The 26,351-nt window shown below is 38.2% G+C and overlaps 2 protein-coding genes across 3 annotated transcripts in view; one reads left to right on the forward strand and one right to left on the reverse strand.

The window, feature by feature from the left end:
- Positions 1-7,607: 7,607 nt before the first annotated feature.
- On the reverse strand, positions 7,608-19,126 carry SHOX2 (SHOX homeobox 2). Of its 2 annotated transcripts, none has more exons than XM_063442595.1 (5): positions 18,602-19,126; positions 14,060-14,268; positions 11,885-11,942; positions 11,198-11,286; positions 7,608-9,265 (listed from the first exon to the last, which is right to left on the reverse strand). In XM_063442595.1, the coding sequence occupies exons 1-5, from the start codon at positions 18,888-18,890 to the stop codon at positions 9,008-9,010; spliced, it is 903 nt and encodes a 300-aa protein (XP_063298665.1). In that variant the 5' UTR covers positions 18,891-19,126; the 3' UTR covers positions 7,608-9,007. The 2 variants fall into 2 exon arrangements, with proteins under 2 accessions (XP_063298665.1, XP_063298664.1); XM_063442594.1 differs by having other exon boundaries at positions 7,609-9,301; positions 18,602-19,124.
- RSRC1 (arginine and serine rich coiled-coil 1) overlaps positions 18,733-26,351 on the forward strand; it is a 305,983-nt gene continuing 298,364 nt past the window's right edge. The window contains exons 1-2 of the mRNA XM_063442593.1: positions 18,733-18,815; positions 26,005-26,193. Coding sequence (XP_063298663.1) covers positions 26,012-26,193 — 182 coding nt within the window. The 5' untranslated portion in view covers positions 18,733-18,815; positions 26,005-26,011. The remainder of the gene's footprint in view (positions 18,816-26,004; positions 26,194-26,351) is intronic.

Raw genomic sequence — 26,351 nt, forward strand, 5'->3', positions numbered from 1 at the left:
GATACCAGACACATGTTGGAGATGCGAGAATGGAACTGGTACCCTCCAACACATCTGGTGGGATTGCGACAGAATCAAGCCATATTGGAAGAACGTCGAGGAGGAAATACAGAAGATACTTGGGGAACCCACGGGTCTGAAAGCGGATCTAGCCTTGCTGCACCACACGGACAGAACGCTTTCAGCTTACAAAAGATCGATCCTTAGACACCTCTTAAATGCGGCGAAGGTGTTGATACCGCTGCTATGGAAAATGACGCACCCACCGACAGTCGGACAATGGAGACGCAAAGTGGATGAAATACAAAAAGCTGAATCCACAATAGTAAACCTACTAGGAAGACAAGAAAAACACACGGAGCAGTGGAGACCCTGGTATTTATTACGGCTCACAAAATGCGGATGCCGACTAGGAGGGGGGAGCGGAGGACCCGGGCTCGTCGGACACGATGCCACCACACCTGCGCTAACCTGGCCTACCCTTGACCGTGGGGTTGGGGACCTGGCGGGAGTAGACCCTCGCGGGGCTCAGACGGGGGCCACACTAATGGCAGGAACTGGTCCAAGGGAGGCAGGAACAGAGGGGACACCCACCAACAGGCAGAGACACCAGACTCACCCACAACCTTCGAAGATAGAAAACAATGATCCTATAAGATAAAGCAACCAGAACGGCAAATGACACTACACTACACGATCATTTCCACACACAGACCCACACATAAGAACACACTCCTACAGGTGGACAGGGTATAGAACGCACAAAGCACACACAGGACCACATACCACACAAATACACCCACGCCCCAGATCGTAGGGTTCGACATACATATATGAAACTAGAGGCTTAAGCAGACGAAAGACAAGACACCCAGGAACCGGGGGCTTCGGACAGACGAGAGTTGGGGGGATCACATTGGTCACCTGCTCCAGTGGACGCACGACTAAACAGGGGTCACTAAGGCAGTTGGACCAGATGGGGGGTGGGCGACCCACGGGCCAACACCACACACAACGAACCACAAACCGGATAGTATTGGCCAAACGCACGACCACGCTACTGGGGAGGCATACCACCCCCTACGAGACCACTCCTCACGAAACCACCCTGCGGGGGGGAAAGAGGCCGAAACAATAAAGGAGGGAAGAAGGCGAAGGGACAGGGGGGACGGAGGGAGGGGAGGGGAAGGTAAAAGGGAAGAAGGGAAAGGGAGGGGGGGAAAGAAGAAAAGAGGAAGGATAATAGAAATGAGAGGAAAAGATACATGTACCATGCTGTGACCTGCGTGTCACCACTATCTGATTGATCGTATAACACTTCCCAATATGATTGTTAATGTTTTATGCTGTCGGAACCTGCGTGTCCCATCCGAAGTTTACTCAAGGTTATGTAACAAATTGAACAATAGAAAACTTCAATAAAAACATATTTACAAAAAAAAAAAAGTAAACTACCAGGAAAAAGGAAACTAAAATGGTTAATGCCATTTTAATCCTTTGAATGCTAAAGAGAGCTCTCTCATTCACTTCACCTTTAACCAGCGGCGTACATACCGTGGTCGCAGGGGACGGAGCTGCGACCGGGCCCATCACTCCAGGGGGCCCGGCCGCCCTGCGTACCCCTGCGACCGGGTATCCGCTTCCATCTTTTGCGGCCCTGGCCCGCACGGCAAACCGCCGGGGCCGCTATCCAAGGGGTCCATTGGGTGGCCCATGCTGTCAGGTCCACCCGATGGATATGGATTCTAAGGGGGCCCGGTCAGCGCTGGGCGCTTTAACAGGAGGGTGACTTAAACATTTTGTGTGTGTGTGTGTGTGTTTGTTTGTATGTGTGTATGTGTCCTTGTTTGTGTGTGTGTGTGTGTGTGTGTGTGTGTGTCTGTATGTGTGTGTGTGTGTGTCTGTATGTGTGTATGTGTCTTTGTATGTATGTGTGTCTGTCTGTATGTATGTGTGCCTGTTTGTATGTGTCTTTGCGTGTGTGTTTGTGTGCCTGTCTGTGTGTCTCTATGTATGTATGCCTGTCTGTTTGTATGTGTCTTTGTATGTATTTGTGTCTTGTGTGTGTCTGTCTATATATATGTGTCTGTCTGTATGTATGTATGTATATATGTGTGCCTGTCTGTATGTGTGTGTGCCTGTCTGTATGTGTGTGTGCCTGTGTGTGTCGGTCTGTATGTATGTATGTGGCTGTGTGTTTCGGTATGTATGTATGTGTCTTTGTGTCTGTCTGTATGTATGTGTGCCTGTCTGTTTGTATGTCTGTGTGCCTGCGTGTGTGTCGGTCTGTATGTATGTATGTGTCTGTGTGTATGTATGTGTGCCTGTCTGTTTGTATGTGTGTGTGTGTGTGTGTGTATGTGTGTGTGTGTCTGTCGGGGGGGTGGGGGGCCCACGCATAAGTTTCGCACCGGGGCCCCGTGGATTGGGTGTACGCCACTGCCTTTAACATTTTATTGTGTGGGAAATTGAAAATAGATCTGTCACTTATTTTTATTATTTTGCTATGTCCAAATCCCTGCACTTTTTTTGTTGTTTTGTTTTTAAATAATGAATATTTTTTTTAATTATACATAAGGAAAAATATGGACTACTTGTCCTTATGTATAACAAAAAGAGACAAGGGGTGGAGCTTTAGCCTAACTTAGTCTCAATTTTTGTCATTAGTTGTTAAGTTCTTACTCACCTCCTTCCAGCGAAGCATCACTTCCAGCAGTGACTCGTCATCGACTGTCTGTTCAAACACTCAATGTACTGAAAGGGCAGAGGAAGATGTTTCTAGTGGTCGCCATCTTGGAAACCCCAAGATAGTGACACAGAATGAAGAAGACCCATCAGGACCAACACATTGGAAGAAAAAGTAAGCAGCACTGGTCCCAAGGCCACTAAATATTGTGGAAGAGGTCAGGGGGGCTTGAGGGAGGGATACGTAGGCCCATCTAAGGTAATAATCTAAGGTAATAATCAAGATTGATCACGTCAGTGCTTAGTGCAAATAAATCAGAGTCAGTTTTCTGTATCCATGGCTTTGGGAGAAAAATTATAACGTCTTCCAAGCCTTTAGAAGGGTTAATATTTTATGAGTGGATAATACACATGCACAGTGCCATTATAGTGTGTGGATCATTTCGCTTCTAAGTGAATGCATGGCTAGTAATCTAGTGTGTTTTCTTTTTAGCTCTTTTCAACTTGGGAAATGCATAACTTACCGTACATATTGAATATTTACTGATTGCATAAGCAGGCATTGAGTATATGTTAAACAATAAAGTTTGTTGAAAGTTATTACATAAGCAAGTTTTAAACAGCTGATGAGTTTTCTAGGAGTGTATAAGGTTGACATTGATCTGTATTGCTTAGCGAGTCTCCCCTGATTGGGAGTCCCTGATAAACCTAAACTGTGACACATTTGGAACCATTTTCTTCTCTACTAGACTAGCCTGTATGGTGCTGTGCAAGGAGCCTACAAAAGCTGAGCCGTGGTTCCCATTGTTACCAAGCAGGAATGGGGATGGATTTCAAAGCTTGTGAGGTCAAGTGTATTAATTAAGGTAACTGAACAGGAAGGCCCCAGTTAATCCCATCTTTTACACATAGCTTGGTTTGATGGATAGAGCCTGTCTAGTAAATAAGGCCCAACAAGACTTAATATAACTAAATGGGGAGAAAGAGTAATTAATCCTCCACCCCCTGCACCTCACATAAACTCTTAAATTGTCACCTATTAAATGTGTACGGTGGATCCTTTACTAACCATACAGCAGCACTCACACAGTATAAATGTCTGTTATAGGAAGTTAACAAGAATGTCAGTCTTGTATGCATTGTGCCCAACTATCGAAAGTAGAGATCCTGGGGAAAGCCATGACAAGAGACCAAAATGAGGAAGGACTTCAATGGCCTTAATATTAACGATATGAGATATGAAGAAAGGGACTTCCTTTATTTCTGTTAAGGGAGCCTTCTGTTGAGTACACCCTGGTTCCGTACTTGGGGTACTGAGCACAAGGCATCCCTAACCAATTAGTTATCCATACACCCTTATCCCACATCATAAGGGAAGTACCTCTACAGGAGACCCCTTTCCTGTGTTATAAAAACTGCAACTCTCGTACATGGAGTAAGAGTAAAGTATGTATTTATTGACAAGAAAAATCATAATCAGGGTCCCTTCTGATTAATAGTGTGAGGAGTTTAAGTTGTATTGTTGAAGGAATTGCATTTTCATTTATGTATGCACATTGCAATAATAAACAGTAACTAATGTTAATAAACAGACTGTCGTAACCACCTCGGAATATCATAACAAGTAAAATTGCAATGCTCAAACATTCATTCAAACAAACAAATGTTATTTAAGGTATAGCTAATGATGTGGTTTTCTATTGCATTTCACATCTACAGCGCGATTCCTCAGGATGTAAATCTCATTTTTCAGCCACGATAGACCTAATAGTTAAAGAGCATTTACTTCTGTTAAATAGGGGATGCAAGTGCATTTGAATGCTCTAAATAAACCATCAGATTTTCAGGATGAAGGGAAATGGATGGTTTCACATACAGGCAGTTTATATGCTGATAAAATGATTGTTAATGGTTTCAGGCTGTTCTAACTGCACGCTGTGGATCTTTCTTTATGTAGGTATTTCTGAAAAATGCCTCAAGTAAGATGTGTATATAACTCTGTCCAGCCAGATTCATCACAGTTTCGGCATAAATTAATCATTTTAAGCTTCCTAAGCAGCTGCAATCAACTGATTTTAGTGAGTGAAAAAAAAAATCTTCCTTCCAGCAGTGTGAGAAATATCCATTCAACAACAAACTATATTAAATGAAAATTGGTTGCTTGTTCAATTACTGTTAAATGGATGCTATTTAAACCTAATAAAATGATCAGGTTTGATCAACAGAAGCATTGACTTGAAGTGAGCATTACTCAGTGGCAGGATTATTCTGCAAACTCTTGAGGTGTAGAAAATTGAAATCAGAATTGCAAAACAGAGGCTAAATTAGCCAGCCGGTGTCCATGAGGATGTTAACTCTCTAGAATCCACTGATTTGTAAATAATCCTGAAAGTTTTTGCTATGCATTAAACTGGTGTCACCAATCATAGCGGCAATCGCAAGCATTATTTATTAGGAACAATTCTGGAGCGAATTGTTAGATCTGAAAGAATACCAATAGAAACCAATAAAAAAGTTTCTACTGTTTGCATCATTTTTTTAAAAAAAATGTATCTAGATTTGCTCTTTATGCATACAGCTCTGTGTTGTGTACAGTAGGTATATTTGCTCATATAGACTGTAAGCTTGTTTGAGCAGGGCCCTCTTCGACCTGTAAGTGTATTGTCCCTGTAAGTTTTTGTAGTTGTCTCATTTATTGTTAAATCTCACCCTTTGATAACATTGTAAAGTGCTACGGAATATGCTGGCGCTATATAAATACCAGTAATATTAATAATTTCGATATAACTGTTCAAATGAATATTCTGCAGCAGTTGTGGTAGAGGAATGTAAGGAATAATTCACACTGTGCAGCGAGACACATTGCATATCATATACAAAATATCGGAAATTCGCTGCTCCAATCCCACAATCCTTAGTGTTAAAAACCATATTCCCTACTTGGTGGAGTTGAAGTTTTTTCCTACACCACGTCGGCCTAAATTTTTTTTAATTTGGCAATCAGTTCACCTGCTTTGAGAATAAACCCCTGTATATTTGTAAATTTTGAGGTATAAGATACAAAGCATATAGACCAATTTAAAAAAAAACAAAAAAAAAAAACTTAGACTCTTCAAAATATTGGTTGCAGTGTTCACATTCACACTGTCCATATGTTCTTGATGATTTTCATAAATAAATCATTGGGGGGAAAAAAAGTGTGAAATAGGTACTAAGAATTTTTCTCTAGGTATTTGGAGGTATGTGGAATAGAAAAAGTCTTTAAAAAGTGTGGATTATTCATATTTACTAATGATTATGACAAAAAAAATCACAAATGTTTTGAAACTGATGCAATAAAATCTCGCAAACTGTAAGTGAAATTTGGCCAGCTTGAAAATAAAAAAATGCCAACTATGGCTGCAACTTTTAAACATTTTCATATTGAAATATCCTATTAATCACTCCTGCTTCTGATTATTCTGTATACTGAATGGAACGTGTGGCATCTTCACACATGGTAATACTAGCACCAATTATTAGCATAACTGTATTAGCCAATTTAAATAATTAAATAAGTAATGATTTCAGTACCACTCAGCTATTTCAGCATGCAGACTGAAAATCAGGGAACTGATCACTTAATAGATAAATGTCATAATCTTTTGCAAACATAAAAAAATCAAATAACCATATATGAAGTAGAAAAATGTGAATAATTAGCTTTGGGGGGCTTTTAGCCAAAGGAAAGTATTTCACACTCTTATTGGGGTTCACAAACTTTGAGTACTTAATGCATTCACTTTGGTCACCTTCTGTCCCCTGAGCTACGAATATTGGTTACTATATCATTTATAATAGAAAAAATAAAACTAGCGTAAATTGTAAAGTGATTAAAATATATTTAACTACCCCTATATGGTACCAGTGGAGTTTTAAAGATTTTGTGGAAAAACGTTTAAAGCTGCGCTTTAACATGTGGAAAAAAATAAAGAAATATTTTTCTTCCCAACTTCCAACTCTCCTTCCATGTTAATATTATTTATCTAGCACCAATAAATTCTACAGCGCTCTGCAAATATAGAAAAACGATATTTAGAGGTAACCCTTGCTATAAGGTATATAACATTGCAAGATTTAAACACACATTCCTATAGATGAAGCTGTGCTTTGCCATAAAGGTAGTTGTGGTCATAGTGTGTGTGTTTTTTAATTTGAAAGGGACAAAATTCTATTGGCTTTAGGAGTCATTTCTCAAACCCGGAGGAAGCGTCTAGAACTGGGATTTCTATATGTGGCAAAGCAGATGTTTGTGAACAACTGTTTTGGTATGGTTAACCATCAAGCAGAGCCCAAGCTAGTCATTACTACTAGAAAACATAGCATTGCTCCAAATCAGCCTTCACTTTCATACCATTGACTCTTCAAGGTGTCAATTATATTATTATTAGTATTATTATTATTAACCATGCTGCATGAACTAATTATAATTTGCAATTCATTCATTTAATTTTTATGTGAACTACAGCAGTTATTTGACCCAGAAAATATTTTTATTATTAAATTTTCTTATGTTTTGCAATTGTATTCAGGTAGGAAAAGGTAATTTAACAAAGATGAAATAAACCTAGGTGACTTTTTTTTTTTTTTTTAAATATATTGTACCAACATCAAAATGTAATGCAGCAATTACATACAAAGTGTTTCTGGAATAACTTAAGAGCACAATGTTAATAAAATATGTGTGTTGTGTGTGTGTGTGTGTGTGTGTGTGTGTGTGTGTATATAAACTTGTTTTCATTGAGAACAAATTAATACAAAGCCCACCCAACAAAATCTGTAGAGCTTTAAACCCACTATTCTTACGTTAGTTTCAACAATATCCAAATAGTATTTCCTTGCAAACTGCTCAAACAATTTCCTCTTTCATATACCCCACATTAAATATCAATAAGTATTCAAAATAAAGATCACAAGATACTTGAATAGAATACACCTTTTATGAAATTAAAATGCAAATGCTAACAATCAACTATCAATTTCACAATGTAACCAAAATAAACTTTGTTCATGTGTATTAACATTATTTTACATGTAGCCAAAGGCTAGCATGGGATGTGCCTTAAATATCAACTTTAATACAGTACAATCCTGGTAAGTATCAAGATAACCAATTGGCTATATTCTTCTTACCATTGATGTTATTCGGTAAATGGAAAAGCAGTTCTATAACTTTCTGAGTTCCAAAGGGAATGAGCAGCTTATTGCATTGAATCCTATCAGAAAGTCACCGAGTTCTTATGAATTCAGTGTCATTACAGTGGTGCTCAAATGACGCTTGCAATTTTGATAGCATCATTTTAGCCTCTCCAAAGGATACCCAGGGCAATTGCACCTCTCTAGCATACAAATTGCTCAATTTAAAACTTACTAATTTTATTTTTTTGTTTATTTCTGGGGTTTTTTCTGTCTTGTGCAGTTATCCAGGAAAAATGTTTTAGCAAAATGATTTACTTTTTATGTTTATAGCTAATAAAAGATGAGGATGAAGTGCAAGTAAGTCAAATAACTGCATCAATGAAATGGCAAGGACATGCAAACCAAGTATCTGTCAAACAGTCAGCTATACAATCCGCCATTAGAAATCAGCCGAGAAATTGTCACTTTATTTTTCTTTTTTATTATTCTATTCGTTCTTCCAGGTGCGTCTGAGACTCCAGAAGATGTGATACAAGGAGGCCCGCCTCACTTGTCAAATTTCCTTGTATTAAAGTGAACTTTTGCACAAAAGGGTCAGTGTCAAACCAGTGAATTCCCCCCAAAATGTCCTCTTTTCTTGCCCCCATATTTATATGTCCATAGAATTTTTACAATTTTATTTTACTTTTTTTTTTGCTCTTCCCTTTTCAAGTGCCACAGCAGAAAAAAAAGTGTGTGATTTCCCATCCCAATGCTCACACAGTAGCATAAAAAAATCACTTAATTCATAGATTATTTAAGAAATATATTTAAAAGTTCTGTCTCTGTGCTGTGTCTGTTATTACATGGTTGTTTGTAGTCGTATTGGTCCCTCACCCACCGCCAAAAATGCCATTACGGTACTTCTTAGTTAGTGATACCACTTAGTACACCAATATTGAAAATGAACCAAGTATTTGGCGGAGAAAGGCTTTCCAGAATGCCTTCTCATCCAAGATGGCGGTTGTCTTTTTTTGGATACCTCCACCATTCAGAAACATAAAGGTGAGGGTTTTGGTTTTGAGGTTGAGACTCCAGATCATAAATAAAAGGTTTGAGATAAAGTCTGTAGGGCCCTGCTTGCAAAGGGCCCTTGCGGGTCTAGTCACAGTCCCAGTGCAGCTGCGTGTTTTTTGGCTTTCAGTCTGAGGTCTGCGATACTGGAGTTCTTGCTGGTGGTTTTGGCCGCAGCTGCCGCAGCCACTACTGACGCAGCCGTCGCCGTCTCTGCAGCCAAAGTTGCCAACGGGAGGCCAAAGGGCGGAGCCGGAAACATCATGTAGGGGGCGTGTGCTGTGAGGTGAGGGTGGAGATGATGATGGGCGTGAGCCACCGCACTGTCCAGCTGCAACTGTGCCTGCACCTGGAAGGACAAGGATGGCACGTTGCAATGACTATCCTAAAAATAGTATTGCGGGCAAGCAAGAGCAACAAGGAGGGAACAAAAAAAACAACAAAGCATTAACACAAATCAAATGGATTCTAGAAGCCCTACATATCATTTGTGGATTATTTGATCTTGGGTAAAATGAAGAGTCCGCATAACACCTAATTATGTACGCTCACAGACTATACCAGGCATATGCAACATTCGGCACTCCAGATGTTTTGGACTACACCTCCCATGATGCTTTGCCAGCATTATGGGTGTAAGAGCATTGTGGGAAATGCAGTCCCCAATATCTGGAGTGCCGAAGGTTTCCTTCCCCTGGACTGTACGTTTGTTTGTTTCTTTGGGCCTTCTTTTTTCACCTCTTGTCTCTGTTATATTCCGTATGTAAATAACTTGTTGTCAAATACCCCCATTTTATAATTGTAGAGTGCTGTGGAATATGTAGGTGCTAATATATATATATATATATATATATATATATATATATATATATGATAATAATGATATTAATGCTGTTAGGAGGTGAGATATGCACTATTTCTTGTGGAGAGAAACTGCTTAGGAAATCTTGTTATTGGTAAATTTAAAAAGTCTGGATAATAAAGCATTTTTATAACCTATTATATATTTTGAGAGGGAGATTTGAGTTCCATGTTATTGTTTAGGCGTTTTGAATCAAGTTTATAAATCTTTGTTATTGTTAATAAAGTAAATTTTGGAAACTTATTACTGTAAAAAAAAAATGAATCCTTGTCATTGTCAATAAAGCAAATCTGAGATCCTTATTGTTAATGAACGTTTGTGAATGCGGGTAAATCAAATCTCCGAATTCTTGTTATTGTCAATAAAAAAATAAAAAAAAATCTTTGAAAGCGACGGTTCCACTGCACTGGGTTCTGGAACGTTGCTTTTTATGAACTGTGCGACACATATAATAACTTTGATAGGAAACAGTTCCAAACGTTCTAAACGGTTTAAATTATTATCCCGGAAATGGAAAAGCATTTCATAAACTCGGAACGTTTAATTGGTTGATATAATTTAAAGAGTCAGTGAGACCCTGACAGAACTGTATTTATCATAATTAGTATTCATTATTTGTAATGAAATTATAATTATTCATAATGAAACTATAAAAAAAATAAAAAGATTTATAACCGTTAATTTTAGAATCTAATAATTACGATTTACAAGAATTAGATTTAAAACATTTACATTGTGCAACACTGTGTGCAATACTGTTCTTGGGACATTTAATGATATAGCATTCTGTAATAAATGTATATTAAATTAAACAGCCTATTTTAAATTATCGAAATTAAAAAAAACAACGAATATTTTCGCACGAGTAAAGTGCTGGAAAAAATTACTAAATGTCATTTTATCTAACCTATAAATACAGAGCGTGGATTTAGCCCTTCTGGTTAAAATCGGGATCAGACTTAATTATTGAAGAAATAAAATATATTATATATATTAAATCCAGGGAAAAAAAACAGCTTTAAAACCGGTGAAATCGACTTTAAAAAAAAATGAAAGCGATTTATTATTGAAACAAAATCAATCGAAGTTACTTTCCCAAGCTGGTGTCTGTGATCACGCAGTGATATGTACTAATTGTGCCCTGATTTTACCGCTAGGAAATATTGTCTAATCAGAGCTCCTTAGTGGGAAGGGAAGCAATGATGTCATGGTTTCTAAATGAGCAGCATGTACAGACTATAAATTATTAAGTAGAAGGCTTTCATTGCAGCCATTATATAAACACATGCCATTTTGACACATATCTCCATATATTGTTCTAATAGAGTTCTTTTAGAATCGACATCGTTACTTTTCATGCAGGAATTGAGACATGCAGATAGATGTGTGTGACAGCTAGTGGTAAAACACAATACTTGCCTGCTGGAATGGCATCCTCAGAGCTCCCACATTGACATAAGGTGCTACACGACAGGCTTCAAACTGGCTTCCAGCTCCTATCAGAACCCCTGTGAGCATTGAGACACAGACAGCACGATCAGAGCTGCTGGACACCTTCTGTGCCATGCAAGCATCCTGATATAACACAGCTAACTGCCCTTACACAGCACTCACAATTAGTACATGTGTAGGGCACCAGGGCAAGCAGATAGCATGGATCCTACAAATTGTTAACCTGTGCAGAGCCTGAACAACACAACAGACACAAACATGTACACACATATATATATATATATATATATACAGACATACATACATATTAATATACACATATATACAATACACACACACAAATATAGATAGATGGATAGATAGATAGATAGATAGATAGACAGATAGATAGATAGATAGACAGATAGACAGATAGATAGATAGATAGATAGATAGATAGATAGATAGATAGATAGATAGATAGATAGATAGACAGATAGATAGTATATGCATTACTTTAGTTTCTATTTTAACAATTTGTTAATAAATATTGAGCCCATTCTGTCAAGATTAATAATTCCCCACTTTGTATATATTTTTCTCTAGTAAGAAACTACACTATATATATGTATATATATATACACAGTATACTTTTAAAAAAAAAGTTCGATGTACCTTTATGTAGCTGGTTTTCCTGCTTTCTGCATTTTGCTCTTCTATTTTGAAACCAGACCTAATTTAAGAAAAATCATGGCAATGAATCACTATTATTATTATTATTATCATCATAATAATTTTAAAAAAAAAAAAATAGAGAAAGAGAGAGAACATTAGATCTGGATAACATATGCTATGCAAAATATAAAAACAATCTATTTATTAATATGAAGTGTGTTCTAGAATAACATCATATTGTGTAAAAATGTTGTATTACACACACACACATAATGAAACTATAATATGTGTGTAGTACACAGTGATAATGTCAATCAGCTGTGATTTAAAAAAAAAATGAAACACCAAAGCATTTAATTAGTAGCGATTTTGGGATAATTAGAAGCCATAAAAGCATTACTACAAAGACGTTTCGGGTTTGTCTGCCCCTCTGTGCATTAGACAATAACACAGAAGCTGCATAATTGTCTCATTATTATGATAATCGCATTGGCTCCCTAAGAGAACAGCAACAGCTCATATGGACCACGGTTCCCGAATACCAGGGAACAAATAATGACTGCTATTACACCAAGACATCACCCAGTCACAAGAAATAACAAAAAAAGAACTTTTACATGCTGACTACAGATCGATAGAAATACAATCCAAACAATGGTGGTCACATTGGAACATTGTAATGGGCTTTATCTGCATTCAGTGTACTTACTGGATACCAACAGAATTACACTTGTTACAACTGGAATTAACACATTTGTATGCAATAAGATTATATGTTATTATTTTTATTATTACTTTTATTATATAATATCATTATAGAAATGATATAATATATTTATAAACAATAAATAAATATATACTCTTATTCCATGCAAATGTAATATATATATATATATATATATATATATATATATATATATATATATTTTATTTTTTTTTATTTTTTTTTCATTTAATTAAAAAATGTTTATTATTATTCACATACATACAAATAATTAAAACACAAACACACACATACACATCCTTGCATCATTATTGCTCAGTCTCACTGCTGCCTATATATCCTAGTCCCCCATTCATATAAACCCCATAAGAATTCCCTGGCATATTCTAGTGCAGATGGTGGTTCTATAATAACAAAGATCTGGGGTCTGCCACTTACACGGATACATTGTAACACTAGGAGCACACCATGTGCTGAGATACGTAAAGTATGACTGGGGGTGCTGGGGGTGCTGGGGGATTAGTTAGAGCACAAACGGAAATGTACAGGGTAGAACAGGCCAGGACAAAAACACAATTCTCCACAAATAATGCATTTCTTTAACTGAACGGTTTAATTGTCTGATGGGCTATCATTAAATAAAATGTATTTCTATATACTTATATTAATTAATCTGGGAAAGTTATCCTTCTAGTCTCTGGCAGTCTGAATCCATTATATATAGATACAAATTATTAAGTAATAAAATAGTCAAAGTTTATAATGAATAAACTATTTGGGGATGATCATTTTTGTTATGGCTACTTCATAAAGTGTGTAAATAATACATATTTAAATATTGCAAATTATATATACACACACACACACACACACGAATATATATAATTAGATAGCTACTAAACTAAAGAGCTGACTCTTACACTTTGAATCCAAATGAATGTATTGATTAAGTAAAGCACAAACATTACAGACTAAATGGATATGACGCAATGCTCTTATTTATTAATAATTCAGTTTATTACAGTCGGAGAACACATTGCAGTCACCACACATAAACAGCAACATAACTAAAAGACTGGGAGTCAGTAGCTGACTGATATATTATATAAATACTGCAAAACTGCTGTCTGCAACATTAGTTATTTTGTTTAGATGAAGGCGTTATTTTTCGATGTAAGATTTTTTATTTTTTAATCAAAATGAATAAATTGGCTGAATGTGGGCTTTGAATGGCTTAGTAGTTGAAGTTTTTGAGCTGGCATTGCTGTTTATTATGGGTAACGGGTAACATTTTGAACACCCACTCTTGTGGAATCCAATCCTCATGATGCTTAGCCAGCGTCACCACCAGTGTCAGTGCTAAAGCCAAGGCTGATCCCTGGATGATAAAGAATCTTGTGATGGGAGTAGTGGGTACAGGGAGGTGATATCAGACAGATAATGAGCAGTACCTGGACTCTGGCCTCAGACAGCCCTAGCCTTTGGCTCAGTTCTTCTCTCATGAAGGCATCAGGGTAATGTGTCTCATCAAACAACCGTTCCAACTCGTTCAGCTGTTCCAAAGTGAAATTAGTCCGACTCCTTCTCTGCTTGATTTTAGTCTGCCCCTCATCCTCTAACACTTTCAAGTCATCTTTTCGTTCTTTCATTTCAGGAGACACTAATCCAAAAGAGACATTGATTCATTTTAAAAAAAAATTAAAAAATAAAATAAACAATAATAATAATAATAATAATAATAATAATAATAATAATAATAATGTAAGCGATATAACAGGCTGTTTGTGTACATGATGGTTCTGCCTATTGCTGATCTATCTACCCTGGGGTTTTATAATGTGTAGATCTATGAGAATCCATGTTTATTAAAAGCAGTAACTGGTTTACTGTAAACCAATTTGCCATCTTTAATAATATCATAAAAGTCTGTATGTTTGTGTGTTGGCCCCCACTGAGCCTCAGTTTAAATTGCAGTAACGTTGACCATTAATATTTAATTTCTGAAAATAAATTCCCTTGTTTAGTTATGCTAAAGCAGTGATTGGCAATTATTACAGGATACAATGTGGTTTTATTTGGAACTTTAGATTTATTGAGAAATAAATAAATTAAAACACCTAGAATATTAAACGCAAAATATTACTTTGCTATAATTGTATGTTGCAGATGACATATTTTGTGTCATGTTATAGAATAATGAATTTGGGGGTCTGTAGACCACCGGGATTTAACACAGCAGGGAAGCCTGCCAACATAAAACCTACTTATAACACTGATATATACAGAGACAGACAGACAGACACATGGAGATAGATAGATAGATAGATAGATAGATAGATAGATAGATAGATAGATAGATACATAGATAGATAGATAGATAGAGTATATTTTAGGGACAAATTATATAAAATTATATATGGAACAAATTATATAAAGATCCCAGTCTAAATCAAATCAATACATTCATATAATAGTTAACTATTTAATCAATGAGTTGGCCTGTCACCTCCTCTACCATGTAGTCCATAAGGCCAGGATAAAGCAAACAGTGCTCAATAAACTGTCTGTTTTTTTGTAAAAATAAAATTAAAAAATCCCAAACCACCAGCAGCAAACTGAGTGTATCAGACTTTTACTTGCTTATTGGCATTGATTATGGCTTATTTATTATTCTCACAATTGTAGCAATTTGATAACTTAATGGCAAAATTTAGGCAAAAATATCTGATTTAAGAAAAACACCAAAAATCCCATCTCTGCTATAGTCCCAGCTTCAGATGGCTTCAATTCGCAGTTTAGTAAATAAAGCCCAAAGTGTGGCTGCAGGTCAGTGTTTCCTATGGCTGGCTAGATGAGAGTGCGGAGCAGCCGGCACGTGTTTGCCTGGCTCTGTGCTCAGCCCTGCTCTGGGCTGCAATTTGTTTAGGAAATGATTTCCTGGTGCTGTACTATGCAAGCTTCCGATGAGCTAACGAATTATTATTTGAACAAAGGTCTGAAATAAACAGATCCACTGATTGTATCCACACTTTGTGCCCTGTGCAGACATTCAAATAGTCTGATTGTACTGGGCTTTGATTAAACAAATATTGGAGTTTAGATGAAATCAAGGTGGACACAGATACTATGTATACCTATAAATATTTATATTTAATAATACATTAACGAGGAACACATATTCTATAAATATAGATAAGAAGTACACATTGTATACAATTTATAGGTATGTGCATATGTATACTGCTTTAATATAAAATATTTAATTTCAAAATGTTATAAATATGTTGGTGTGTTGATTTTTTTTTTATTAATAAAAAAAAATGCTGTTTTTTTTAATGCATTTAGAATCAGAGCTAGTAACTGGGCTACACAGGTTTGGAATATCGAAATTCAATGTTCTCAGTCTTGTTCTGGTAAGAGACACCCAATAATTGAATTTGTGGCTGTCTAATAATCTAAATAAATGTGACTGAATGTATATATAATTTTTCATATTATATGTCTATTGAAAGGCTAGAGGCATGCTATTAATATGGTATTTTCACTTGGCTTCATAAATAGATTATTTGTATGGGATGTCTCAGGGGGGGGGGGGGGGGGGGGAGGGAGGAATAAGTAACAGAACTCCTCTTAAGGGATAACTGGCCAGTGTAGCAATAGGTCTGTACAATGTATAGATTACTGCAGAATAATGCACAGATGGAGGCTCCTGCTACGGGCGGTTATTATCTCATGTTTGTAATCCGATCCCTCATTCTAGACCGTCTCATGGGGAGTTATTAACTAAACAGTGAATTGTTATAGGGAATCTTACGATGTAGGCCAAAACCGCAAAATTGGGAAAATTGTCAAGAAATCTTTGCCATTTTAAAATGGACTTTGCAATTCAGTTCCAAATCACTACAATTCACTGTAAATAAACCATAATGTGTATTTTGTAGAGACAGCTAATATTCTATATATTATTAGATATTTTTTAAGGGATGGTAGAATTGCTTTATCATAGGGATATTTTCTAAATTGAGAATTCAAAGTGAATTTTAAATTTAAGGTCAAACTAGCCCAACTAAAAAAAAAATCTGCTTTTGGTTGGATAATCTGGCCTTAAATTTTAATTTAACTTTCAATTCTCAGGTTAGTACACAACCCCTGACAATGTAAATACGATGACCTATAATGCCTACTTTATGTTATGTAGAACTGCATTTAATTGTTATGCATGTGTTATAGTGTGCATTGTCCCTGTATTAAACATATATATATATATATATATATATATATATATATATATATATATATATATATATATATATATATATGTATATAATACAACTAGGGTGTATATGTGGTGTATATGGTGACAATAATAAACACTAAGTTCCCTCTATATGGTTTTAACATGATTTGGTCCAAAGAGTGGAAATAAAATAATGATTCTATTTATAGTTTTGTTCACTAATAGTTTAGTGATCACGTGTCATTGGATAATGGAATGCATACAAAGACACGCACAAAGAGGCATGACTGTTAAATTGAGATATAATCACTAAACAGAGAGTTGTGTTGAGGTGACAATGCAGGCCAAAATGACTGTTTAAATTAAAAAAAATTTAAAAACATTTTTTACTTTGCTGAATGGAGATTATAGCTATAGATGTTACATATAGCATGACCATAATGATGGGGGTCACTGTGTAAAAAGAGCTTGTATGATGGCCTGATCACCATATACAGAGACTGATACTAATTATTAGATGTTCACAAAACATAGAGTGGTTTTAGTTTTGAGGTGCACATCGTGTATGAGACTAACATGGTTATGAGATGTTAAGTGGGTATAGGATTGTTATAATTATTAGATATTGTAATATGTATGTATATATCATGGCTATGATTAATGGGTGTTCCAATATCTATGTATATAGAATAGTTCATAGTGTAGTAGGATGTTACAATAGTATTGGTATCACGTGGTTTTGTTCTCTCTGTATAGTATGGCTACAGAACCAGGGTGTTTGCATATACAGTGTGTTTATAGTTCAGTATCTATATAGTATAGAGATTATATTAGCTTCGGAGTGTTTAATATATAAATCTACAATCTAGGGTGGTTATAGTTTTGGGGTGTTTAGTATTTAGGAATACAGTGGTTATAGCTTTTGGGTGCTCACATCTTTAGCTAGAATAGGTAAATAGTTATGGGATGTTTCAGTACCTACATAGAGGGTGCACATAGTTTTGGAAGATTTGGAATCTCTATGGAAGGTTAGAAGTTTGTGTATAAGATGGTTATAGTGTTAGTTTGGGGAGTCGGGATATATATTTAAATTCCTACATAGGGTTCTAGGGTGTTGCTGTATGTATAGGTATAGTTTTGGAATGTTCAATATCTGTATGTATGGAATTTATAGTATGTAACTATAGTTTTGTGTATTCCAGATAGTGATAGTTTCGGTATATGTACAGCATGATGAAAGATTATAGTTCAGGACAAAATACAGGAAAATGTTTTTACACGAGGCGTTCTATATACTGTATGTGGATGTAGTTTTAGGTTGTTATATGTGGGACGTGTCTAGTCTGTGATCTCTCTCTATATGATTCTTAGACATGGGGTGTATGCAGTTCTGGGGGTTCTCTATGGGATGTCTGTAGATTTGTTGTGTTCTGTTGTTTGGGATGTTCTACATGGGATGCTTGTTATTTTAGGGATGCTATAAAGGATGTTTGTAATTTTGGGGATGCTATATGGGATGTTTGTAATTTTGGGGATGCTATATGGGATGTTTGTAATTTTGGGGATGCTATATGGGATGTTTTTAATTTTGGGGATACTGTATGGGATGCTTGTTATTTTGGGGATGTTAGTAATGTTTGGGGATGCTATATGGGATTCTTGTTATTTTGGGGATACTATATAGGATGTCTCAAGTTTAGTGGTACCCTGGGTTAACTGTATCAGTGCATGGACAATAAAAGCAGTGGGTACCTACCCTCTGTGAGTTTGGGGCTCCCCGGGTCCCTGATCCTGTCTGCGGTCAGTTCGAGCTCCAGGACTGGTGATCTAGCGCCTCCTCCTCCTCCACCTCCTCCTCCTCCGCCGCCTCCCCCTCCTGCCCCCCGGATCACCGGGACCCCGTCCTCCCGCATCCCCTCCCCGCAGCCGGGCTCCTTGCCCCGGGCCGGCCCGCTCTCCAGCACCTCCCGGTAAGTGATCAGCTCCTTCTTCTCCTTTATCTTCTGATCAAACGACTTGGACACAAAAGCAGTGAGTTCTTCCATGGCAGCTAGTGGTAGTAGAGTAATGATAATAGTGATAATAATAAGCTGGGGGTCTTCCTCCTGGGCTCTCTCACACCTCAATCATAAGACATTAAGGGGGCTGAGAGTGCAGGAAAACCCCACTCAATCCCCCTCCAAGCAGATCCTTGTCAAGCCTCCCTGCTAGGACTCTCACATCAGATAGGGATGTGCTATTGAAGTCCCAGTATTTATACTTTGCAAAGCCTGCCCCTTGTTCACAGCAAATTACCTCCCCTTGAAAGTATCCCTGAATCCCCCTGTCTCCCCTGGCAGCATCCTAGCAGCACCAACAGAATATCACTGGAGCCCTACAGGTTCCCACATCATTTGTGGTCAGCTAGCTATTGGCCATTAATCCCCCAGATTGACAAGAATCCCTAATTAATTGAGTTAAAGCCTTGCCTGTGTCCTGGCTGAGACACAGGGGAGAGGGGGCAGGATCTGAGCAGGGGAGTGGCCAAAATCAGCCCAGCAAGTCTGCTCCAGGAGAACAAGAGACTTCTGCAAACTGATGAGGGACAGGTCCAGGGGTGACACCCTGAACACACCCATGGGTCCTCTTCACCTGTCCTGCCTGCTCTCAGGAAGGGTGTGACGGGGTTCTGGGGGCCAGTGTCCTTGATTTAAGGATCAGATTTCAAGGATCAATAGCTTCAGACATTTAACCCTTTAATAACTAACGACATATAGCTCATCAAATAGTCTGTACAGCATCTAGAGGGTTAATCAGTACCCTAAGATCCACTGTCTGTGTGGAGAGGGGACCTGGTGTTAAAGAAACAATAATTATTATATTAAAGGTTTTTTAAATCTTAGTTTGAAAAGAATGAAAAGTTATCAGAACATTTCATAATTTTATTGATTATTTTATTCATTAGTTGGCAGCAAAAATGTGTAAATGTGAACAAAAAAAAATCTCAAAAAGCCCGTTTTCTAAAATAATTTCTCGGCATTGGTAATTTTAATCATAAGCAGTTGTGATCTCGTCCAAGCGATGCATAAATACTTGTTGGTGTGTTCGGCGTTCAGTGATTGTATCAGGCAATGTTAGCAGTTATTGATGTGGATGGATTGACACTTGGATTCTGAAATGGAACGTTAAGTCTAGTCTCGTTAAAGGCTGAATATTAAAATATCTATTTGGAAATTATTCAAACCAATGGGTGTCTGAATCCAAGGCTGTATGATTGATTTTACCCAAATAAACTGAACCATTACTGCCCCCTGATTATGAATAATAATTATGATAATTTTTAAACATTTATTTATAATTGTTCATTATGCTCATAATATTCTGTGTTTCACGGTAATGCAGGCTGATTCCACTGGATTACACGATTCTGTATTTTTACACCTTTGAAAGAATTGCCATCAATTATTTATTTTGTTTAACTCTGGGCTTATATATTGATTTTTTGCCTTTTGACCTTTTCAGATGTAACAAACCACGGAAGTGTATTTATGTCTGTGTCTCAGATTTTGACCTCTTCTTCTGTATAATGAATGAAACATATTAATTAAAGGATTTTTCACCACTGTATTCTATGAAATTAGGAATTCGCTATATAGATAGACAGACAGACAGACAGACAGACAGGCAGATAGATAGATAGATAGACAGACAGACAGATAGATAGACAGATAGATAGATAGATAGACAGATAGATAGATAGATTTTTTTAAACGCTTTGGGTGCAATATATGGCTTCGTTCAAAGCTGGTGTAAAAGGTATACAATTATTTCCTTATTTCGTTTTCTATAATATAATTTAGCTTTTACGAGAACTATACTAATGAATTATTTAGATGTGCATTTTTAAAGAAAAGAAAGAAAATCGATATATGTCAACATAGAGAAAGTATAGCACTCAATTAAGCACGAGTCTATCTATCTATCTATCTATCTATCTATCTATCTATCTATCTATCTATCTATCTATCCAGATAATCATTGTCTATCTATCTATCTATCTATCTATCTATCTATCTATCAATCTATCTATCTAATCATTGTCTATCTATCTATCTAATCATTTATATACTAAAGAATAGTTGATCACGGGTTTTTTATTATATAAACTTATTTTATTAAAACACAAAATATAAATATGTTTCCGTATACGATAAAACCCCTATTACAAACACAATATAAAATTGCCTTTGAGAGTTTCAAACATATTTTAGCAAAGAGTATGGTAGCAGTCGATAACACGAATTTGGCCGAATTCTGCCGAGTACCCAAGGCATGCTGTCCAGATCAGGTAGCTCAGGTCATGTTGGGTTCCATCAGTCTACCCAACTATTCATTTCCATCACTGATCACTGTCAGGATAACACGTATTTACCGCTACATGTAACATTGTATCACTACTCTGTAAATAAGGGAAACTATACATATTGGTAAAAAGTAGCTAACAACTGGAAATGGAACAAATGTAAATGTCACGTACAATATTTCCGTACGCACTATAACCCATGTGCTTGGTTTGGTCAATAAAGCATTTGTAAGGAAGTAACAGGTCCATTTGTTCTGTTTGCTGTAGAAGCCTTAGGTTTGTGGTGTTCTGATGCTCAGATCCTTGCAAGCTGGCCAATTCTCTGCTCATTGTGCGAATGGCAAACACCACTCCAGCTGTCCCCTCTGTGCAGTAAAAGTGCTCAGGCAGATCACTGCAGGGCACTTAGGCTCATCAGATCAGTGAGAGGATAAAGCATTGCTCCCCATGCTAGATTATTGCACTATGCCTGTTTATATTCCCATGTTAGGTGATTACATTCATATTCACTATTACTTTCCCCATTTTGGGTTAATACCCTATTATTTTTCACACTCTTACTTTCAATCAATATTTTTCATTGAAATAATTATAAATACCAATATTGATAAGATCAGTGATATTCAGTGTGTCCCACTCATTTTTTAACAGCGTTCTTGTTAATAGCTTTACATTTAGCGGTTTGCTCTTTAAACAGGGTGTCGTGATACTTTAAGAAACGAATATATCTGTGCCACTATATCGGTAGGGGGGAAATCCCCTCTTCAATTTTATTATCACTTGATTATTTGTTGCCTATGTGTAGGGTTTCATAGAAAGAAAAACTGGTAGTTTTGCAACAACAATGTTATTTGCATATTCTACTCTTTCAAAGAATTAATAATTAGTGAACTGTATTTAGCGTCTAATAAAGGTGGCATTTTCAAAAATATTTTATGTTGTAGAAAAGTGTGTATATTTAGAAGTATATATTCGAAATGGACGTGTTTATAATTAAAACCAGTAGAATTTGCCAATGCATGAATGTATACGTTTAAATACAGATAATCTATCTATCTATCTATCTATCTATCTATCTATCTATCTATCTATCTGTACTTGTATAAAAGCTTTGTATAAATACATCTATTTTGTTTTATATATGATACATATTTATAGATCCCACATATATATATGCATGCATATATGCACATATTATTTATAGTATGCCTTTAATGCCTTTAGAATAACTCACAAAACCCACACAGATTATTTTAATTGTATGAATATAAGTAGACTGTAATATATGGATTTATCTAAAATCATGAATGGAAGTGTATTTTCTACATGCATATATGTAAGGATCATTCTTGCGTGTTTAGAAGTCACATTTCTCTGGCAATTTAAATGTTAGCTTTCAACACAGTAAAATGCTTTCCGTTTTTCATAGCGTACAATGCCAATGCCAACATCAACACCAAAACCAGGACCATGTATACCATACCAAAACCAATACTTATTAATGGTGCCAATCCTGCATATTATTATATTTCTCTTATTGTCATTCCTCCTGTTCATCTGCATATAGCATGTCATTTTATCATTGTGTGTGTGTGTGTGTATATATATATATATTTGTATATATATATATATATATATATATATATACACATACATACACACATACACACACACACACACACACACACACAATGATAAAGTGTGTGTGTGTGTGTGTAAAAACCTAAAGTTGTTAATTATATATCCAGATGGTGCTTTGCAGAGTGTCTCTATAAACCGGTTACAATGTGTCCCAGTGCAGAGAACTCTAAGGATGTGATAAAGTAATGGTAATGCGCAATGTAATCGGATTATAATCTAATGATGAGATATGTCTGTACCAATATCATTATGTACTTGTTGCACAGCCCCGGGGACCATGTGCCACAGTGGCTAGTAATCTGCCAGTGATGATAATTGGGATATTAATTAATTACAGTGAGTTGCCATGCTATGACTGTCCTGTATGATGTTCAGGGCTGGATGGGCTGCAGTGAGATAGTCTAGGACGGGATATTACTGATATTAGATAACACACTGTATTGATCGCTCCTATCAGCTATTCTTAAACCGCTTCATCAGTGTCTGAATGAGCTAAACGCCCAATCCACTATTCTGCCTTAGATTGCTTCAGTCTGATCTCTGCTGGTGTCTGGGTTCGATTGCTCCTGTCTGGCGCCTTGCTTGCAGCGTGCATCCTGCAGACTGAGCTCCGGTGTGCGGTACTTCCGGTGAGAAGAATACAACTTTATTGTTCTGTTTATGTCCGTTGTGCTGGGTTTATTAGCGAGGGTCTGCTGTGGACCGATAATCCAATCATTTATAGGCGCGTTAATGCGGTCTGGGCCTGTGTTCTGACCAGGGATTGTTTGCTGGGCTCTGTTGGTGGGTTAGCTGCGCAGGTTTTCATGTTAAGACATTACCTGGGCAGTGAGGGGGGAGGCTGTACAGACATTACCTGGGCAGTGAGGAGGGAGGCTATACAGACATTACCTTGGCAGAGAGGGGGAGGCTGTACAGACATTACCTGGGCAGTGAGGAGGGAGGCTATACAGACATTACCTTGGCAGAGAGGGGGAGGCTGTACAGACATTACCTGGGCAGTGAGGAGGGAGGCTATATAGACATTACCTGGGCAGTGAGGAGGGAGGCTATGCAAACATTACCTTGGCAGTGAGGGGGGAGGCTGTACAGACATTACCTTGGCAGTGAGGGGGGAGGCTGTACAGACATTACCTTGGCAGTGAGGGGGGAGGCTGTACAGACATTACCTTGGCAGTGAGGGGGGAGGCTGTACAGACATTACCTTGGCAGTGAGGGGGGAGGCTGTACAGACATTACCTTGGCAGTGAGGAGGGAGGCTGTACAGACATTACCTGGGCAGTGAGGAGGGAGGCTGTACAGACATTACCTGGGCAGTGAGGAGGGAGGCTATACAGACATTATCTGGGCAGTGAGGAGGGAGGCTATACAGACATTACCTGGGCAGTGAGGAGGGAGGCTATACAGACATTACCAGGGCAGTGAGGAGGGAGGCTGTACAGACATTACCTGGGCAGTGAGGGGGGAGGCTGTACAGACATTACCTGGGCAGTGAGGGGGGAGGCTGTACAGACATTACCTGGGCAGTGAGGGGGGAGGCTGTACAGACATTACCTGGGCAGTGAGGGGGGAGGCTGTACAGACATTACCTGGGCAGTGAGGAGGGAGGCTGTACAGACATTACCTGGGCAGAGAGGGGGGAGGCAGTACAGACATTACCTGGGCAGTGAGGGGAGAGGCTGTGCAGACATTACCTGGGCAGTGAGGGGGGAGGCTGTACAGTCATTACCTGGGCAGTGAGGGGGGAGGCTGTACAGTCATTACCTGGGCAGTGAGGAGGGAGGCTGTACAGACATTACCTGGGCAGAGAGGGGGGAGGCAGTGCAGACATTACCTGGGCAGTGAGGAGGGAGGCAGTACAGACATTACCTGGGCAGTGAGGGGAGAGGCTGTGCAGACATTACCTGGGCAGTGAGGGGGGAGGCTGTACAGTCATTACCTGGGCAGTGAGGAGGGAGGCTGTACAGACATTACCTGGGCAGTGAGGGGGGAGGCTATACAGTCATTACCTGGGCAGTGAGGAGGGAGGCTCTACAGACACTACCTGAGCAGTGTGGAGGGAGGCTATACAGACCTTAGCTAGGCAGTGAGAAGGGAGGCTATACAGACCTTAGCTAGGCAGTGAGGAGGGAGGCTATACAGACCTTAGCTGGGCAGTGAGGAGGGAGGCTATACAGACCTTAGCTGGGCAGTGAGGAGGGAGGCTATACAGACCTTAGCTGGGCAGTGAGGAAGGAGGGTATACAGACATTACCTGGGCAGTGAGGGGGGAGCTACTAGAAGTGCTTCTGCATGGAGATACTGAACTATTCTTATAGAGATGGATTGATTCAATGCATTTCCATGAGAAGATGCTGACTGGCCAGGGCTGTGTTTGGCTTGTGCTGGCTCTGCCCCTGATCTGCCTCTTTGACACTCTCAGCCAATCAATGCTGTCCTATGGGAAAGCATTCTGATTGGCTCAGATCGACACTGCTGATGATGTCCGCCAAGGAGGCAGATCAGGGGCAGAGCCAGCAGCAGCAGGCTGGAGTAAAGGAAAGATTATACTGTATAAGGGGGGCAGGAGGGCTAGATAATGTTTTTAACACTATAGGGTCAGGAATACATATTTGTGTTCCTGACCCTATAGTGTTCATTTAAAGGAACATGTATTCTTGACCCTATAGCGTTAAAACTGCCATCTAGCTCCTTACCCCCCGTACCCTGTAAATATAATAAAATCTTACTTTTATTCAAGTCTGCTGCTGGCTCTGGCCCTGGTCTGCCTGCTTGGTTGACATCAGTAATGATTCTCTGAGCCAATCACAATGCTTCACAATAGGATTGGCCGAGACTGTCAAGGAGCCAGATCGGGGTAGAGTCAGCACAAGTCACACTGCCCTGGCCAATCAGCATCTCCTCATAGAGTCAATGCATCTTTTTGAGTATAGTTCAGTGTCTCCATACAGAGGGAGAAGGCACTAAATGGCCCAGGAAGCTCCTTTAGTAGCCATCTGAGGCGTGGCCAGTGGAGGTATCCCTAGGCTGTTGCAGTTGTTCTGGTGACTATAGTGTCCCTTTAAGTATTTTAATGACTGAAAGTTTGAGCTGAAGCCAACTGACCTCACTGACACAGAATAAAAAAAGAAACAGTGGATTAATTAAGCTATTTTTTGTTATTTTGTGTGTTCCAGAAACAGAATGGGGCGCCACTCCTCCGATTCGGAGGAAGATACTAGGACCCGCAAGAAGAAGAAGCACCGAAGGCGATCTTCTTCCAGTAGCTCGTCTGATGGAAGATCATATAGCAGGAAAAAATCAGGAAGGAAGTCCAGATCTCGATCCCGGGAGGCACATTCAAGTTCTCGCTCATATGACAAAAGGTGGGATAATCTACTATTTGCTCCTCCTTTATCTGTCTGTTTATACTCTGAATATGCAATAATTGTAAACCATCACCAACGTGTCGTACACCATACATTTGGTCCTTTTTTAGTCATCGCTTCAAAGTTGTAAACGGCATATTAACAAATATATTTTA

This window comes from Pelobates fuscus, chromosome 2 (assembly GCF_036172605.1).
Source record: "Pelobates fuscus isolate aPelFus1 chromosome 2, aPelFus1.pri, whole genome shotgun sequence".
NCBI classification, from domain to species: Eukaryota; Metazoa; Chordata; class Amphibia; order Anura; family Pelobatidae; genus Pelobates; species Pelobates fuscus.

Coding starts and splice junctions, on each gene's coding strand:
- SHOX2 (XM_063442594.1), bottom strand. CDS start 18,890: ATGGAAGAACTCACTGCTTTTGTGTCCAAGTCGTTTGATCAGAAGATA. Junction 11,943..14,059: donor TGTCTGAGGCCAGAGTCCAG/GTACTGCTCATT, acceptor TTCTTAAATTAG/GTCTGGTTTCAAAATAGAAG. Junction 9,302..11,197: donor TGAGGATGCCATTCCAGCAG/GCAAGTATTGTG, acceptor TACTATTTTTAG/GATAGTCATTGCAACGTGCC.